Below are 21,702 nucleotides of genomic sequence, written 5' to 3'. Positions count from 1 at the left end.
CTATGAAATCGGCGATAAATATGCCCCTGATAGAGTAATGAAATTCATGCATGAAAAACAATACTGTCGCCGGTCGGTTCTAATCGGAAAAACTCGTGTGGTCTTTGAGAATCGCGTAGCGTGACTACCGGTGACGGCATTGACGGCAGTTACACCAGTCGACTTCAAGACATTAAGGTGCGCGTTTTATTCAACTTCACGCAGTCCTATAATGTGACTCACAATTGATTTTATTCTTATTCCATGTGCAATACCAAAATTCTGTGAGTGCAACCTTATTTCCTTACTCTTTTGGTGATATTAGTGATTAAAAAGTGTACAAAATGACTTCTAATGGGCATCCTCCGGGCGCCAGGGTTGTATCCATTTTTGATTATCCGGAGCATTTGAATCCTTTCTATGAGGATGATAATCATAATAAAATACGATTTTGGACGCTCGGAAAAAAGAAAGCTCGATCTAATAGCTTTAGTTTATCCGGAATCCGTAACGCAATGTAAGTTTGTAATTGCATGTAGATGTAAATGATATCTAATGTATAGGTAACTAACAATTTTGGCATTTAAATTATGACCTTTAGACTTTAAGGTTTGAGTAGCATGAATTGTTTGTTTGTCAAACTGTTGTATACACAAGAGTAAAGGTTATAAATGAAAATGTAAAGCTGGTTGGAAACTCATAAAATTTTATCAATTTGTGTAAACAAACACATATTGTTTAATTATCTCAAATCTTAATGTATCTAGAATATATATATATATATAGTAGCAAATATATATATATATATATATATATATATATATTTCCTTGGATTTAAACTTTAGACATAACAAAGTGTTGTCAAATATAATTCGGTGCCTTCTGTCAGACCTATAAATAGAAAAAAAAAACTTGTAAGACGTCAAATTTGCCAATGTTTGCTCGATGCAACTTATAAAACAGATATATTACTATCATGATAAATTATAATAAATATTATAAAAAATTAGTTTAATAAGAACGAAGCGTAAGTCACAGACATTGGTCGCATAGATTAATTTTGTGTTGATAAGATAATGCGTCTTATTGCTGATATACGATAAACATGATCATACAAAATTTTACTCATTACATATGAATAGTTTTCATATTGGACTAGAGAAATGCTCAATATTCCGTGGGCATTCCGGTTTTCCGGTAATCGGAAACACATTGACATCTGCGCCGCACCTTTTGACGCACTAGATTCACATTTCCTCCTCTTCGAGACATTATATGTGCATCTGTAGAAGTAAATCCATATCACATGTATATATATATATATATATATATATATATATATATATATATAAACTAAATGGTTGAGTCTTGGATTTGTAAATATTTTGGCTTCGAACAAAGAATCCAAAAGGTAATAAAAAACAAAAAAGTTTATTTAAAAAACCATTTCTTGATAAGATTTAGGCAAACAGTATGTTTAAGAAAAGCAGAAGATTTTTTATATAAAATGAATAGAATTGTGGAAAAAAATATTTTTAGAAAATAATTGGAACCTGAAAATAACTTAACAAAAAACAAAACATACAAAAACAAAAACATGTACGACAAAATATAAAACCATTGGTCAACATTGCAGTTAATTAATTTCAGCATTTATATATACTAACGTATTTTTCTTCACCTTTCATCGAGCATACGGTTTTAATGATTAACAATTTAAACTTGCTATCTCAAAATTCTTATCAACATATACATATCTTATCTTATTAAAATGCAAGTCGCATTCATTGAAAGTTCCATTAACTGTTAATTTATTAAACAAAATATTAACTATTTTAAAAACTTGCTTTTGTGAAATAATTTGCGATTATTGATCTTGTTTTTATACTTTGGTCACATCGTTGTTAACATTTAATTCTATAAGAGTAAATACACTAATTTACAGTTTTCATTGTTACGAGAATCAAAAATAATGCAAATGCACTTTATATTTTGCACTTAAGGTGTTTTTGTAGTCAAATAGAGAAGCTCATTGAATAGACCAGTATTTCTTTTTCTTTTTCAAGTTTGCATATTGGGATGATGAAGATGATTAAAATTTAAGTAAGATAATACCATTTCAAAATGTTTTAACACGATTATTTTCATAACAATCTATTAATCATTTTTATACATGAAATATAAATATTCCTTTTATAAAACTCATATGTAGCCTACATATGAGTTTGCGGAATGTAGGATAGGATGGGCCACAAAGGTCCAATTTGATTTTGAGAAATTCTATTTTGAAAACCAAACCAATTACATCACAACAAATTTCACATATCTAACAAACAACTATCGGACTATGTTCAATAAAACTTCCATCATTATAGTAATACGTTTTATTATTATTTTTCAAAAAATTGTCACCTAGTAAAAGGGGAAAGCCAGGGGGCAAAAGGATTTTATTCCTAAACTAGATGACCCGACAGACGTTGTCCTGTACTATTTACAATTCAAAAGTTCCAATTTTTTTTAATAACCTATACTGATATTTACCAATTAGTTAAAGATTATTATGTTTTTTTACACTACAGTCTTAAATGTGCAACTGCTTTAAATAAAATGATGAGTATTTGCTTTTTTGAAAAACATTATAAAACATTTTTTTCTTATAATTAGTTCTTTCATCAATATTTTGAAAAAAATATTTGACGTTATTTTGAAAAAAATGAAATTACACCACTGAGAGGAATGTAAGGGAGTCTGAATTATTTTCACTTTTGAACTTGAGAGTAAGGAAAACCTAATTTCAAAATTCCACACAAATTGGAGCACAGTAAAAAAATTCAGACCCAAAACGCTCCGTTGACTTCCAGTAAGTAAATATTCCGCAAAAATATGAACATCCTAACGTTTGTATGTGAAAAAGAAGTGGGCTGTTTTTAGAGTTTTCCCGGCAATTATTTGATTTTTTCATCCAAAGAACCATCCTTGGACTTCAACGAACATTTAAAAAAGAGAATTGGCTAAATTCGTCCAGGCGTTGCTGAGTTATGCGCTTACCAACACATTTTGCAATTCATTTTTATATTATAGATTTAAATAGGTTTATTAGAATAATAACTATATAATCAATACCAAGCAGTTTAATTTCAAGGTTGAACAACAATATATGAAATCATAATCTAAACATGTATTTTTAAACATAATAAACAAAACATTTTATAAACTCTTACTATGTACTTTATAACTCTGGGTTTGGTAGCTATTTCTGTTTAATTTAATATAATAAGACTCATTTTTTCGAAATACAATCATTAAATATGAAATAAATGCAATTTCTATTTGAAATACATATTTAATGGGCATATTTTTTATAAAGATCGCACTGCAAACGTTTTTTGTATGAAATTTTGCCAAAAGATCTCATCATCAGAGTTGGATTAACTACTAATTTAATTTATCTCTTGTAAAATTGTCTTTTTTAACATATTTTTCATTTTAATTTACTATTTTCTCATTGTTTACACCTCGCCAGTGTATAAGCGTAGGTGGTCCTTTTCACCCCAACCGCGTATAAGGTATTTTAGAGGTTATAAAAAAGTTTAATATAACTTAAGAATAAAAATACATCTTATAAAACAATTGAATAACGTATACTTAAAAATTATATTCAGGTAACTTAAACTCAACAACCGTGCTTAAAAACAAAAAGACTGACAATAATACTTTCGTTAAAAATTTGAAAATGTGGCGACGATGGGTGGTTGCACATCATTTTTCCTCTACTTTATAATAGTATTTCAACTTTAATAGTTTCTAAGATAATAGTGGTGGACCTTTTACCCGCGGACCTTTAAGCCCAGCTCTACCCTAAAATTAAACATCTGATAATAATAATTTTAAAAGAAGTGAAAAACTTCATCATCATTATAATAATATTAGTAGAAAATAAATTTTTTACACGTCGCTTTTCGAAATTTGTTTCCCAATGTAGGTATGCACGAATGAGGTCATATGCGGTGCGAAACATTTATAACGAGGTAATTTATAAAAGAACATAAAAAGTATAGAGAATAAAGATAATGACACTTGAGGATCAGTCACTTTCTTGAGTGACATTTAGTTGAAAGAAATTTTTATTTCATTATTTGCAATAATAGAGGCAATTTATCTCCAAGAAGAATAATTTTGTAAATACTGACAATATGAAAAAAATAGGGATCTAAACTTATGAAATAGTTTATTCTGAAAAAAAAAACAGTTATTTAAATACAATCAGATATTGTGAAATAGGAATGTGTTTCAATCATTACATTAAATGTGTGAAATGCTTACTTATTAAAATAGGTAAATTTAGTGTAAGAGTGGTTTATTGTAATAGGAGATTAAATACTTGTAATTAACGAATAATCTACCATGCTATGACATTTTATCTCTTAATACTATTAATCGTTTACTTACAAATAATCGTTTATTGAATAATTTATTTCAAAGGAAGGCCGTAAATTTACAGTGCCAGTTCAAAATAAACTTAAAAAAAAAATTAGCTGTGACAAAATTACATTGGTTTATTTGTATTTGATTAATATATACATTTTAGTATACTGAATTGTTTGTAATAATACTATTAGTCATGACTTTTTCGTATGTAATAATACCTTAGGTGTTAACAAATTTGATAAAATTTGAAATTTTACCGGCTCATTTATTATTAAATTGCTATTGATTTAAACTTTAAATCACCACTTGTATAGCCTTTTATACTTTAATAACTTGTTTACAATATCTCATATACCTCTATACTATACTTTATAAGCATTTATACGCTACTGCAATTATATTTGAAATTCTGAATTGTGATAAGAGATAATTGCGAATGCAATATCTTAGACGCAATCACTTAATGAGTTTAAAATTGAGAATAATGAAGAGAAAGTAATTCTAAACTGTATATTACCAAATGAAAATTATAGTGACAGTAAGTATTTGTCATAAAATTATATGAATCATAAACAGTTTCAAGACAGATATATTTGCTAGACAAAGTGCTCAAGGTTTTCCATTTGGATTCAATGCTGCATTGGATAAGCACAGAGTAATGAATAATAATGAGTAATAACTTAGCACGCTATTTTGCGAAATACATCGATGCGGGACCCGTAGAATATTTTGTTCAATTCAAATCTATTTGTTTTTATTTTCTTCAAATCATGCTGATGAAATTTCATTCACCTAAGCGTTAATATCTATACACGTATATCCGTACAAATATTGACATTATTAGACCTTGGAATTTAATAAAAAATATATCTTAAAATGATTTTAGATCGTTGTTTAATCATGTAATACGCATTTCATATATCGCATCTAAATAAATCTTTAAATGCTCCAGAAATGAGAAGTATGGCCACAAACTTTTGAAATTTAATTTAATTTTAAGCAAACCATTTTTGGAGCATATTTGGTACCGAAACATTCAATATAAATATTTAATAAAATATTGATGTATGATGGCATCGTGTCTTACGGCACATTGATAAAACTTTCCGTACCGTAATTTAAAATTGTCAAAAGATTTAAAATTTTGAAAAAATTGATGTGTTGCTATTTTTGAATCCATAGTGTAAAAAATGTCGAGAAATTGTTTGAACTATAAAACTAAACTAAAAACATTATAAATTTTGGTACGGAACCCGAAGAAATAAAAACAAATTTTGTACTTATTGAAATTTCTGCAAAATATCTGATAATTCGATGTTCATATGTCTAATGATTATTTTTAACCGCCAAATGGCGGTCTCTGAAACAGATGAACCTTCCTCTACAAACATTTTATCAATTTATCCTTCTGTCAATAAAAGTGAAATGCTTTTCGAATCATTCAAATCGGACGCTCTCTCAAAAAATGAATTGCCATTCTTGACCCGTATCTTTGAAACTGCTGTGCCTGCCTTTGCCCAAAACTGAACAGCACGCCTTCCCATCAATACAAATCGAATGTTTTTTGTTGATCCGTGTTCCCGAAATCGTCGACCAATTTTTGTCTCCGTACACACGCACACACTACATACTACATAAATACATTTCTACAGGTATGCCAAAATGTTCAGAAACCTATTAAACGTAATGATATTAAAACATTTCATTTTTTTGGGATTACCATAACTTATAGTGCAGTAAACGGAGCGTTTTAGGTCTGAATTTTTTTACTGTGCTCCGAATTTCATGAAATATTGGAATTAGGTTCATCTTACCCTCAAATTCAAAAGTGAAAACAATTCGGGTTGCGCCATCACCCCCCGGCGGGATGACCCCCCTTCTCAATTGTGTAATTACATTTTTTTAAAATAACGTCGGAAATCGATAGAAGAGCTAATTATAATAAAAAAATGTCTTCTATAGTTTTTCAAAAAAACTAATACTTTTCAAGTTACTGGCCACTAAAGATTCATATATTTTAGGCATTTTTCTTCGTCTTTTTGCAAATATCTCCTAAATTATACATTTTAACGAAATTCATGTAATGAACAAAATAATGTCAATAAAAATTTTAATAAATCGGTATTACATAAAGTGTTCTAGGAAAAATATTAAGCAAGATTTGAAAGAGCAAAGTCGTTTTTTATTTTGTTCAAGATTTAATTGTTGTATTTGAAGCCCTCTAGTGTCGAGGTTTTACATTTTATGCATTTCGGTGAAATTGGGTTTTATAGTGCTCAACATAAGCTTTAAAATGAGTGCTGTTACAAGTTTTTTGCGTGTAAAATGAGTGAGCTATCATGCAAATAAGAAGGCATATACAAAGTTTTTTTCTTTTAAATCATATGGTTTAATGAGCGCCATTTCCACCAGAATGAAAGTAATTCACATTCCATCTAGAATTCACTTCATTATAGACATCTTGATGGATTCTAGTAGATTCACTACTTTAGTATAAACTATTTTCAGAAAACTCACGATTTTATAAAAACTTTTTTTTCCAATTTGCGCGGTCGCGCAGTCTTTAAACATTCATAACTCTGTCAATTTTTGTGTGAAAGAAAAATAATAAAAAACAATAATAAGCCAGAAAGATTCCTTTGATTTTTATCTATAATCTTTTATACGTATCTTTTATTCTTTTTGAGATATAATGAAAATAATTTCGATTTTTAAAAAAAATGAAAAAAAAAGTTTTTATAAAATCGTGAGTTTTCTGAAAATAGTTTATACTAAAGTAGTGAATCTACTAGAATCTATCAAGATGTCTATAATGAAGTGAATTCTAGATGGAATGTGAATTACTTTCATTCTGGTGGAAATGGCGCTCATTAAACCATATGATTTAAAAGAAAAAAACTTGTAACAGCACTCATTTTAAAGCTTATGTTGAGCACTATAAAACCCAATTTCACCGAAATGCCTAAAATGTAAAACCTCAAACCTAGATGGCTTTAAATACAACAATTAAATCTTGAACGAAATAAAAAACGACTTTGCTCTTTCAAATCTTGCTTAATATTTTTCCTAGAACACTTTATGTAATACTGATTTATTAAGATTTTTATTGACATTATTTTGTTCATTACATGAATTTCGTTAAAATGTATAATTTAGGAGATATTTGCAAAAAGACGAAGAAAAATGACAAAAATATATGAATCTTTAGTGGCCAGTAACTTGAAAAGTATTAGTTTTTTTGAAAAACTATAGAAGACATTTTTTTATTATAATTAGCTCTTCTATCGATTTCCGACGTTATTTTAAAAAAATGTAATTACACAATTGAGAAGGGGGGTCATCCCCCCGGGGGGTGATGGCGCACCCCGAATTGTTTTCACTTTTGAATTTAAGGGTAAGATGAACCTAATTCCAAAATTTCATGAAATTCGGAGCACAGTAAAAAAATTCAGAGGTTATACCCTTTTTTCCTCTCCGTTTACTGCACTATTACCCTACGGGAAGTTAACAAAACATTTGTAGATATCTATATTAGAGATTTTTGCCCATAGTTGGGTTTCAGTTCCGGGATATAAACACAAATTAATAACAAATTCAGGGATATATGTATATATATTAGGGCGGGTCGATTTAAAGGTCACCTAGGTACATATCATTTCTAGATTTTTGGGATCAAAATAAGATACTTTGCTGAAGAAGAAACTTTACCTCTTAAATGAATTTTGATGTCCCGTGCATTGACTCAAAGGGTTAAATCAAAGATAAGGGTTAAATTTTGAAATTTATTAAATTAATTAAATTTTAAATTTTTAAATTTTTTATTTATTTATTTTTGGGTCAATGCACGGGACATAAGGATTCATTTTAGAGGTATGGTTCATTTAGCAAAGTATCTTATTTTGATCTCTAGTATCCGAAAATCATATGTGTATAAGCGACTTTTTTGACCCATACAAATCTATATATATATATATATATAATATATATATATATATATATATATATATATATATATATATATATTATATGTGTGTGTGCATTGTATAATTATGGTATATAATTGAAGCACTTAAAGTGAAAGCAAAGATTGTCTTTGCAAATTACGAAGAAAATATTACTAATTTAAAATATCCTATGAAGCTATTATATACAATGAGTTATAGCAAAATTGAAAATAAAAATAATAAAATTTAAAACTTGTATTTACCATAAATTAAGTAAATAAGAAATTGAACAAAACTTGTATATAAAGTTATTGTTTATAGTTATTACATATATAAATAATATAACAAAACGTTTTTATTAAGGTGCCCATCACATCATTAAAATCTGAAAATGTTAAGATTTAAAAAAATCGAATATTTATTAGACTATAGTGCAGTATTAAAAAAAATATTACAGAAGAAAAAGTTATAAAACTTAATTAACAAAAGTATGAAATTCATTTCTTTTAATACTTGGGTGGATGGCAAAATAAAATCTTTTTGTATCCTATTATTATATATCTAAAATACTAAATACTTATCTAAATATTCTAATAAATATTATAGTACAATCTATATTTCCACTATAATTGAGCGAATTACATGAATGTGCACGATAGAATAATTGGAGTGACGAATATACCAGCTGTGTTTATTTTTATAAAGGCAGTTGGTTTCTATAGTGACTACTTTTTGTTTTCAAAAAAATTCGTTGGCGATATAATTCAAATAATATTATTATGGCAAATTTTAAACTTATATGTTATTTATTTATATTCATTTGTCATTCTACTTTGTTACTGAAAAATTTATAAATGTAATTTGTAATTGGAATTCATTACAATCAATTGACTTCATTATACAATCATGAATTATTCAGTGCTCTATAATTACAAGAGAATGATAGGATTTGATACAGGTGAAGTCCAAAACCGAACATCTGGTCGGAACGGTAAATGAATATTGTATGTGGCACTATATAAGTTATCGATTTAACAGACCAATTTCAAACTGAAGCAACGTTATAAAATACTTTTGCATTCAGTGTTTATTGATTTTGATATAATGTTAAATAAGCCTTCACACTTCGTAGAAGTTTACCATGTTCTTACAATTTTGATCTAATTTTAACAAATTCTTTGTAGTTTTCTTCGGTAGGTACCCTCTGGAATAATATTTTCAGGAATATTATTATTTTAACTGCACTGCAATCAAAACTTGTTTTTTAAATTTTAAGAATTACATTTGCACTGTATTCAGTATGGGAACAATTCTTCTTATGTAATAATTTCAAAGTTTTGATAGTTTCCGCGAATACAAAAAACTTAAATGTTTTTTACCCTCGCCGTTTTTTCATCTATTTCTTGGTTTTCCATTAGTTATTACGTTTTTGCAGGAAAGAATAACAAACTGACTTGTGAAATATAGTTGTTACATATTGAAATTATATTTAAAAACTTTAATGATAAATTTGAAATATTTTTTTATAAAGAATGTTTTAATTCATTAAAAAGCTAAATTAAAAGTACTTATTCAACAATCAACTACTGACTCAGTAGTGTCAAGCATTGATTGAAACAATTGTCACTTGCCAATGCAAGGTATAGTTGATGTTTTATATTAAAAAGTCCAAATTTAGTTTTAAATAAAATATTAAAAAGAATGTTTAGTAATACGTAAATAACTGTTATTGAAATTACACTGATGATGAGGCACACCTAGTCTCGAAACGTTTGTAATAATAAAATAAAGTTGTGATAAAAAATCTGAGTGCTGTTTTGTTCATATTAAACAATTAATATATATATATATATATATATATATATATATATATATATAGATTTATAATATTTTATAAAGATTGGCAAAGATCAATTCTAGATTCTTTCTAAACATCAAAGAGCTAAAAATAATAATGAAGTATTTATGAACAACTGACGACTTATTTCTTATCAATCAATTGAAAATGATAAAAGTCTATCTAATTGTAAACTTATCTGTTAAAAATATTTATAAATAAAAATGTCGTTTTAAGATAAAATATTGCCAAGAATTGTTATTCTTCTACCTCAATAGATACAAGATATGGAATATGAAATGCAATGATTGTGATTCATGATTTTATAGTTTAGTGAAACTGAAAAATGCCAATTAAGACTAAATTATACAATCAAATGCAATTAAATTCATATCGTGCAATTCATGTAGTTTTATTACTTCGAACAATGCATTTAGGTATTATCGTACCGAACGATTCGAAAATATTTATTGATTTATCTTATTCACGATTTTATCAGCTCTTGTTTACCCAAGTGAAATTAATGGTGGCATATAAAATGATAGATATGAAATCATGAAGCGAAAGTTTAAAAAGAAATAGATTTTTTGTCCTTTTAAATATAAAAAATCGTAGATAATATTATTATAACACGAAATCATTAAATAATCAGCATGATACATAGTCAGGTTTTAATTTTTATAACATTCATTTTCAAATGCAGTCAATTGTTTCAAATTTTCACCATTTTCAATCGTAAGTAATAATGAGAATTATAGTAAAAATAATTCAAATTTGAATGCTGGGCGAACATATTCGCTGAGATTAACTTGTGAATATTTATAGTTTTTGTAGAGAAACATAGTGAGCTTGTTTATAATCCAAGACTGTGGCTTGCTTTAATTTTTTACAATTTGCTTTTATATTGTTAATTTCATTAATGGTAGAATCTTTGATTGTTTCTATTTTAAAAGAACAGTAGAATAAATTCAAAATCCAAATCTCAGATCTTTTCACAGAATTTATGATTTTTAGTTTTGCCAGACGATTTATGATATATCAAATTTGTGTAAAAAGATATATATATATATATATATATATATATATATATATATGGGAGACTGAGTACGTTTGTGCCAGGGTACGGTACTGACATTCGTCATAACAACTAAACTATACTGATTTTGAGATAGAACAAAGTTTATTGAAAGATTGTTTCGAACAACGAATTCAAATTTAAAATAAAAAATAAAATACAATGTAAAAATATGATTTATCCATAGAAACAGCATACTCTCACTATTCATTTTTGTACATATTATGTCAAAATTCCTTAAGCATACATATCTACCTCTACTTTTTTGTGGAATTATGTATACATCAAATAAAAATATGCAAATTAATTGCAACAAAATTCTTTCTAACGATAAGTAAATTGAAACAAGTGTATATCTTCAGGCTCAAGGCCCAGTCTTGTGTGAATTTTTATGCAAATTTATTTGGTGACATAACATATGTAAATTTCTACAACGTATGATGCATAAATCTGAATCATCTCAACTTGTACTTGCATGTATTTAAGATTAACTGTGTCATTAGAAATCATGTTGTTCTCTACATTATTAATATTATTACTTTGAATCACTTTGTTCCGGTAAATGATCTCGAAGTCGCCACTAGATTAATGTGTCGTAACAACTTTTAATCAAAATTATTTAAGAAGTAATGGGACGTTTCATTGTTTTGGCAAGTTCAATTGCAATCCAATTTTTAGATCGCAATTTATGTTTAAAAGAAAATATGTTTTTCACTGAATCTTAAAAATCACGTACAGGACTCACACATACACGCACACATATATAAGTACATGAAATTAAAAAATATAAAATATTTCAATTGAATTGAAAATAGATTAATTAATGTGTATAATATATCATTCGGTCATTATGAGTGAAGTTTTTCGGAAATATGTTGTTTTTTCAACATATCAATTCAGTATACAATGTCCCTCTACGGCTGACAATTGTAAATTCCCCAAATTTACTAAATATCCTTAATTGGACAGTTGTAAATAAAATAGACTCTTCAACATTTTCTACTATAATTCAACAGAGATTTGCTTCATTGTTATTTATTTTTAGAATATCCATTCATATTCACAAAACTAAATTTATAAAACATATTTTAACTTCAAAAGTGTTTATAGGTACTAAATAGAAAATGAAAAATATTATGAACAACTTTTAGAAAAAATTCTGAATTTGTATGGGATAATTTGAAGTATTTAGTATTAAGATCTTATTGGTAGATAGATTAATAGGCCTAATAAATATGTAAATCTTTTGGTTGCGTTTATGAATTATATCATAAATTTTTGATTTGCGTTAATATTTGTTAAAAAGATCGTCAATGTGTGATGTAAATGCAAAATTGGGAATAATTTGTATAGCAAATATTGTGTTGGTATTGAATATGCTGCTCTGTTGCCTTATATACAATATTCACCATTGATTGGCAGAAGAATAGTTTCTCTATATATGTCAAATAAATTGCCATTATGTTTTATATAAAATTTCATATATCAGAAACCTTTAGCGGCAACGGATATCAATATGATACATATTAATTTTTTTAATTGTAAATTTAATTTCATTTATACGCTGTTTTTGACAGTATTAGATAAATGTTTATCGTGGTTGTAGCTATCAAAATCAATTATATTTAACTTGACAAATTGAATATGACATTTAGTTAGTCAGTGAAATATTATTTCTACATTTTCAAAATGTCATAATGCTATAAATGTCTTTAGAATGTCACAATGTACATAACGAGCTAAATGATAATTTACGATTTTGTTTTAAGGATTAATAAATATTATAATGTGAAAATTGTTGTAATCTATTACATCGAATACAAAAATGAAATCGGAAAACATTCAGTTTCTATGTTTGATTTGGAAGAAAAATGATATCTTACCACATAGTCGAGAAATAATTTTTCTATATTCTATAAATTAATATTTTGTGATATACTTGTAAGTAGTTTAACGTAAACGTGGAGCAGTGTTAGAGCTTCTAAGCCAACCCCAAAGTTTTATGTACAATACCTCGTTGCGTGCAATCTGATATCAAGCAGTAGTATTATCTATTTTTATCATCATATATTTTATATTTATCTATTTGATGTTGACATATTTAACCAAGTTTTTGAAGCGTAAAAATTTTATTTTTGAGTATATACTTGTATACTTTGAACTGACAATGAGATCGCAAATGTTGCATATACCTACACAAAGAATTTTAGATAAAAGGCTCATAATTGCATTATTTGTTAAAAGTATAATGGTCTATAATTGGGATATGAAAATCTGTCATTGCAATATTGGAATACCAACATATGTATATTCAATCATTTGTAAAATTTCAATGCCTTACGAAAAAATAAACACCTTAAAGTCAATAATGAAACACGGTGGCGGAACGGATGTACCGTTGACAAATTCCTCGCTTGTATATACGGTTGAAATGTGCAAGAAAATGCATATTTATATTATCGTATTTACATCTATGCACGAATGCTAATAAGAGGTGTCGCGACACGTAAACATTGCCGCGAATGTCGTTTTGGACTGACATATACAATGAGCATCGCGATTTCAATTGAACGGAAATGAAACAGGTGTAAACTTTGTTATTTTTATTAAATGATACAGGTGTAAAATTTGTAACTTAGCAATTCCATAGTTTCATAAATAATCAGACTAATAGATTATAGACCAATAGACCATATAGATTAAATTTTAATTTGCAAATTCAGGCAACATAAAAATGTTGCTTCAATATTTAAAAATATTATAACTATTGTCGAAAGATTTCGGGTTTACATTACATTATATACAGTATTATTTAATTACATTACTTTACATTATTACATTATTATAAGGTTGTCAAATATCTCCCTTCCGCCTTTTTGTATTATAAACCAAGAGCAAAAAAGCGGAAGGGAGATATTTGACAACCTAATATATAATACCCCGCTTAACGCTGTTCCGGTTTGGAAGATGCCTAAGAAAAAATTCAAGAAGCAGCGCAGTCTTTCTAATTAAGAGCTCCAAGAATTAACTGAAAAAGAGCGAAAAGAATTTTCGATGGCGATGGTAAAAAAGAGTTTGTCTATCACAACTGAAATAATGGTTCAATTCATTAAAAATAATTTGAATTTCGACAGGACCTCAAAAGTAAGGCGTGGTGTTAGAGATGCTCTATCCGTTTATGAATAACTTTCAAGAGAACACAAAAGAAAAAGACAAACATTAGATTCTTTTGTCGCAAAAAAAAAACAGAACACTAAAAACGCAGAAGGCTAACTAAATATAGCTGACTTAATATATTTTTTGAGAATAATCGTTTTGTTATTTTTAACTTCCCGTAGGGCAAGTTATAGTAATCGCAAAAAAATCGAAAATGAAAATTTTTATATATCTTTGCGTTTCAGGGGTTTCTGAACATTTTGGCATACCTTAGAAAAAATGGATGTATGTGTGTGTGTGTGTGTGTGTGTGTATGTGTGTGTGTGTGTATGTATGTATGTATGTGTGTGTATGTATGTGCGGATACAAATTTTCGTCGACGATTTCGGGAACACGGATCAACCGATTTGAATAATTCAAAAAACATTCGATCCGTATTGATAAGGAGACGTGCTGATTAGTTTTTGGCAAAGGCAGGTCAAGCCGTTCCGAAGATACGGGGCAAAAAGTTCCGAAAACGGTAACTCAGTTTTTAAGAGAACGGAGCGTCCGATTTTAATAATTCAAAAAACATTTTATTTGTACTGACAAGATGAAGAATCGATACAACTTTCATGAAGGTAGGTCCAGCGGTTTCGGAGATATAGAGGAAAAAGTAAAAAAATGAGCCATTTGGCGGTCAAAAATGATCATTAGACATATGCACATCAAATTATCAGACATTTTATAGAGATTTTAACAATAAGTATACATTTTGTTAACATTCCTATGGGTTCCGTACCAATGCTTATGCGTTAGACAGCGACGCGGCGCTTACGCGCTTTATATTTTGTCCCTATGTAGTTAAAGCAGTACGATTGCTTTGAAAAAAAAGTTCAGATCTTCCACAATATGTCAAAATAAAGAAAAAAAATTTTTTTTTCAAAAAAAAAAAAAATTTAAAAAAAAAAATTTTTTTAAAAAAAAAATTTTTTAAAAAAAAAAATTTTTTTTTCAAAAAAAACTAATTTTTTGTCCAATTTATAGTTTCTCAAAAATCTTATTTTTTCAAAGTAATTTTTTTACAAAAATGTTAATTGTTTTAAAAAAAAATAATAATTTTTGGTACGGGAAGTTCCAGCAATTTGCCTTAAGGCACAATGCCCTAATTGCCTTAAGACAGAATTCCACTTACAGCTAGTTTATATTTTGTTTTAATATCTGCAAGAAATTTGGGCTCTTAGAAATAAATGTTTGGTTTTATTTTTATTAAAGAGACACACCTTTTAAATTTAATACCTAACCAATTTTCTAGCCATCTTTCCCTAACTCCAATATTTCACCAATATTTATAAACAGATATTACTGTATAGCAATTAGAACTTATCGAGTTCTATGAGCTGTTGTGCTGATTTTTCAAACGATATGGTTTATGTAGATGCTTGTCTGATCTCTGTGTGATCAACTTATTATTACAATCTCTCTAATATTGATAAATATCATATGGCTGGTTATTTTACATATTTTTTATTTGTATTTAATGCCGAATTCATTTTATACTCGGATAATACATTCGAGTATAAAATGAATTACACCTAAACATATATTCGGCATTCACCTAAACATATATTTTCAAGTGAAACCCGATGTCACTGCTGCTTGACACCAGGCTGTCCGAGGCGATATTGAATCTGGAAACTCTGATTCGAAGTCTCAATCTAACTTGTAAGCTTCCCGAAGAGCCCTTAGATTGCATGTATAAATACAATATTATGTATAAAAAAATCAGTTCTTGAGTTTCTTCAATACTGCTGATTTTACAGTATTAGATATTGAATTTCTCTGCAAGTTGTTTTTAGTATAGAATAATTTTACAACTATTTTTCATACTATTTTTTATAAAATGACAGAACAGAATTTATCATACCACATGCGTTTTTTAAAATATTGTAGAGAAATCTTTTCTTGCATAAATAGATCTTCTATATTAAGTAATAGAAAAAACAATTTGAAAAGCATACGTCAATATTGTAGTTGTTTTAATACTATGTTTAACGAGTTCGTAGAATTCTGCGTTTGTAGAAAATTGTGAAAAAGATTTTGCAAATTCAAAACTTATTTACTAAAATTCCTTTTTTCGACCATTTGAGTGAAGGATATTTATCTTTCGACATACTTATTCTGTTTTCTTCCTCCTTTCAAGAAAGAACTCCGATATATACGACGAGCCTACGACTAAACTAATATGTATTAAATAGTGGGACGCGCAGATTATACTTGAATTTCGCTGAAGTCATCATTCTAATCACGAGTGTCGCTCAAACTCTGCGCGTTTATTGTGAATTATGGATATGGAATTAATCTTATAGTCAACTTGAGAATCCGAACACGAGATTTACAGTATATTACGCAGTGAATATGATATACATTTCATAGTAACAATATAAATAAACTTCGCATTTGGATAAAAACTGTAGGATTATAATAGTAAATCATATTTTTTGTACACGGTAAATATCCCATTCATAAATGTTGAAGTAATGAAGTAAAGTATTATTATATGATCATATATATATATATATATATATATATATATATATATATATATATATATATATATATATATATATATATATATATGATATTAATGGAATAAAAAACTCTCATCCAGTAGAAGTATTCGATCGAACATAAAATGATTATGATTATATCCTAATAATATTTGGAAATGATCATCTGTATATGGAACATTATTGAATACATAAATTGTTAGTAACTGAGCAGATTATTTTTAAAAAAGGGATTTTATTATAAGCTTATCATTTAGTTATGGGTTGTCAGTTCCTAGTGTATCGTCATAAACAGCGGCGCCAGACCACGCCTTTTTCCCAGCCAAGAAAACATCAAATTACATAAGTGTTTATATAATGTATGGGTAAATTATATTTATTACTAATCAAATAATTATAAAAATTACGAACATTTTCGCCAATTTAAAACTTTGCAAGGGCACCAAAGGCGCGAGGCAGTTGGCGGTTATGGACGTTGCCGCCACTGCCCATACAAACCTAATTAAATGAAATATATTGCTTTATTTTAATAAATAGAATGCCGCTTAAGTTTATCAAGTTAAAATTTGAATCCTTATCGAAATTAACTAACATAGACTCAGAACAATCAATGATTCTTAGCATGGATGTCGTGGGTCAGTAGTTTGGCTTTATGACGCTATTATATAGCCAAGCCATTATATAGTTGTACGCCTCATTGGCATCGGGACAATACTATTTATTGAACAAATAATATGCGATAACTTCAAGTTTTGTGGCTTTTATATTATGAGAATATTTTCTGAAATTAAATATTTGAAATAGCGATGCATAGCGATATAACATTTTACCACTCGTATACCACACGCAGATTTGATATTGCGTGCTTATGTGTTTTAAACATTTTCTACAGTCATTGTAAATTATGCTTCAATTATTCAGAAGCTTGGCATGCGGATATTATTTATTATTTATAAATAGTCACAATTTGTTTATTATAAAAATAACTAGTATACGTATTAGAAAACAATACACAAAAGTTGTTTCACGATAATATGGGAAATAAAAATTCACAATGTGAAAATTATGCACCAATTATTACCGCATTTAATCTTGTAATTTATTGCAATTATATTTCATATGAATACATTTATTAAATAAAATATTCATAAAATTTTTCCTCCAGCATGTTGAAACGTTTACCATTTTATATGCATGCAATAAATATCAATTAATTAAAAAATTTAATTAAATTAATTTAACTTTTTAGTTAAATTTAATTAGATTTTAATTTAAAATATTTTTCTTTTATTTTTAAGCAATTCAAAATTTAACTTTTAATAAATATGTATTAAACAGAAAAAAAAAACTATCAAGTGTGTGGTGGAGAGATGATTTTTTATCTGCAAAGTAAATCAGCTATATACGAGGTCTGTTCAAAAAGTACCCGGAATTTTCGTTTTTTCAAAAAAATATTTATTTATTCGTCTACATTAATGTGGTCCCCTTCAAAGTAGTCCCCCCCAGATATAATACACTTATGCCAGCGTTTTTTCCAATTTTCGAAGCACCCTTGATATTCACCTTTTGATATGTCCTTGAGCACTCTCAGCGATTTTCTTCAATCGAGGAAAACCGCCGTCCTTTCATGGGTCTCTTCAACTTTGGGAATAGGAAAAAGTCACACGGAGCCATATCTGGTGAATTTTTGCACTTTGCAACACTTTATTTCATTTTTTACGCAAAATTTAATACAAATTCTTTGACTTTTCAATTCTTCCATTGTAAAAATCGCCGAGCTCAGAAAAACACGTCGAACCTTAGCGACTACCACAGACAAAGTAAACAGTGAATATAGCTGAAAATTTCATCATACTTTAGGGGCATGTATACCAACACAATAAAAAAAAATTTTGACAATCAGACACTCCAGACCCGCGAAATTTAATTATTAGTAATTCCGGGTACTTTTTGAACACACCTCGTACATATATTTAAAATTTAACATATTAGCAGCATTTAAATACGAATTGTAAGTTCTACAACTGTTATTTGAGAATTTTACTCAATCTTAAAAACCTTATATATCATTATAGGTTCTATGGTTTTATTATTTTCAGTATTTTAATCTCTGCCATATAATATCTCAGTTGCTTTTTTGAAATGCTCATGTCAACATTTACATTTCTCTTACTTAGAATTTAACAAGTATTGACATTTAAGTACAATTTTTTAATAAATTTATATTGTTTGAACTGTCGACTATCAAAGCGAATGTAATTTATTATTTTGGTTTTAATCCTTTAATCTCTGGTATATCTGAGTTTGCTTTTTGAGATTAATAATTTCTAAATTATATTTTTCTTTTAGTTTGTTTCATTCAGTCATCATTTAAGTTCAAATTTCAAGTAAATTGACAATTCCTCATCTCATGTGTCAAACAATAATTTTTTTTCTAATTTTTTCACTTTCTTCTCCGTGATTACTATAATTATTCAGTTCAGAACCACTATGCATTGACACACTCTAAAATGATTTTTCAAAATTCGAATAGTCATTTAGGAGCAGTTTAGTGACAACATACGTAGATTAGATTTATTTATATATATACTAGATGACGCGATAGACGTTGTCCTGTACTTACGTCTACAATTCAAAAGTTCCACATTTTTTAATATCATATCCTGTACTATTCGATTTGATTTGATATCGAATTTTTGACACTTTTAATATTCTATTTGATGTCCTGCCTTTGTGATTCATTTATGGTCTTAGCATAAGCAGTATAAGAAATTTAAAAAAAACTAATATAGTATCTGCATCTCAAGAACAATCACACTTGATTTTACCACACAACATAATTGCTTCAATAATTTAGTCTATAATTTACATAATTTCGTACGATATATTAGTTGCTTGTTGGAAATTATAATTTCTAAAGTACATTTTTCTTACAAATAATTTAATAAACATTACTGTTTAAGTTCAAATCTTAGATGAATTAATTTGTAAATCTAGTTCATATGAGCACTCTTCAATCTAAGATCAACTTGCTAATTATTCTATATCCAATGCCAAACAAATAAATTTTTGACACATGAAACAAAATTCTAAATTATTTTTTTTATAAGTAGAAATATTTATTTGTATTGTTAAATAATTTAGTAAAGTAAACAAAAATGCGACATGCGTAAGTTTAAAAAAATAATGTATATGCATTTTGGACTTATTGCGTGATTTATTAAACTGAATTATATAATTTCATCTGCCAACATATACTGTTGACTGTATCTTACATTATTTTAATTTCTGGCACATCTCAGCTGCTTTTTGGCAATAATAATGTAAACATTACAGTTTTCTTGTATATTATATTCCAATATTATCTAGGCTCATAATTTTAGCTAAATTCAAATTTCAAGTGAATTGACATTTCTAGCAGGCGATAGTTCAAATGTTTTCAAAGTCAAACAATGATAAATGGTTTTAATTTTTAATTTAAACAATGATAAGTGTTATTTATTTCTAAAAATCTTGAAAATTTCCTTTGACAAACTCTGAAAAGAATTATCAAAATCCGATTAACCGTTTAGGAGAAGTATCAAATCATACACCAGCAAAGAAGAATTTTATAATAAAATATATTTATATTTTAAAAACGCTACAATCAAAATGAATTCATAAGCCGTCAACAATTATTGAAACATAAGCATTTCAAAAAGTGAAATTATTCCTATAAGCGTAGAAAAATGTCTGAATGCATATGAGGAAACATCAGGAAAATATAATTTTCTAATTTCTTTTGTTTAATAAATAATCGATCATTTTAACTTTCACATTCAAAAAGATTTGCTACTTTTCATTATATTTGCATGTTCGCGTCATTGCATGTATGAATATATAAATAGATTTGACAGAGCTTCCCGATGACATATGTAATCGAAAACGCTCGAATAAAAGTAATCGAAACGTATTGCGAATAACATGTCGTTTATAATTCGATTGCACGGACTGATCAAACGAATTATAGTCAATCGAAAGGTACATTAATTGTGTTGCGAAACATTGCTCTTGCCTCGACCTTTAAAGCGCAGATATAAATACGGAATGTAATGATGATGATGTCATGAGGTCAGAAACACACAGGCGCATGTATAGACCGCGGCAAGGGCGGCAAACTCGCGGCCCGCAGTCCGGCTCATCTTCAAATGACAATATGAATTCATATGTCATATATTTATATATTTATATATTTAGAGTCTACATATATCTATTAAACGCAGTAACGGGCTACAAAGAGAATTCTTGTAACTTTGAAAAATATAGAAAACCGATTTTACATATGATCATTAATATAGTAATTCATTAATTACTGTACTCTCGATTTTGTGTGACATATCCTCGATTTGTTGTTTACACGAACAATATTCGTTTCAGGATCTTTTAAATATAGTTTACTTGAATATGTCTATAATATATCTTGATCTATTTTTGAATAAGTGTATAGTATATCTATTGTATACTAGATAACCCGGCTCACGTTGTCCTGTACGCATGTCTACATATAATATACTAATATTTACCAATTACTTAAAAATAATAATAATTGTTTTTTAAATTACTCTTTACGCCAAAATGCATATACAGTTATAATATGAGCGATGTTAAATGTAGAACTGCTTTAAATAAAATGATGAGTTTCAATTTGCACACTATATTTTGAAGTCTTTTAAACGGTATAACATAACCATAACC

General features: G+C 27.8%; 1 protein-coding gene across 1 annotated transcript in view; it reads left to right on the top strand.

Moving 5' to 3' along the window:
- Positions 1-257: 257 nt before the first annotated feature.
- LOC113376525 overlaps positions 258-21,702 on the top strand; it is a 49,843-nt gene continuing 28,398 nt past the window's right edge. The window contains exon 1 of the mRNA XM_026616475.1: positions 258-496. Coding sequence (XP_026472260.1) covers positions 324-496 — 173 coding nt within the window. The 5' untranslated portion in view covers positions 258-323. The remainder of the gene's footprint in view (positions 497-21,702) is intronic.

This window comes from Ctenocephalides felis, unplaced genomic scaffold (assembly GCF_003426905.1).
Source record: "Ctenocephalides felis isolate EL2017-DRISC unplaced genomic scaffold, ASM342690v1 CF-g0.4_SCAFFOLD_01886, whole genome shotgun sequence".
NCBI lineage: Eukaryota > Metazoa > Arthropoda > Insecta > Siphonaptera > Pulicidae > Ctenocephalides > Ctenocephalides felis.
The sequence above is the reverse complement of the archived record's forward strand: the minus strand, read 5'-3'. Positions and strand labels throughout refer to the sequence as shown.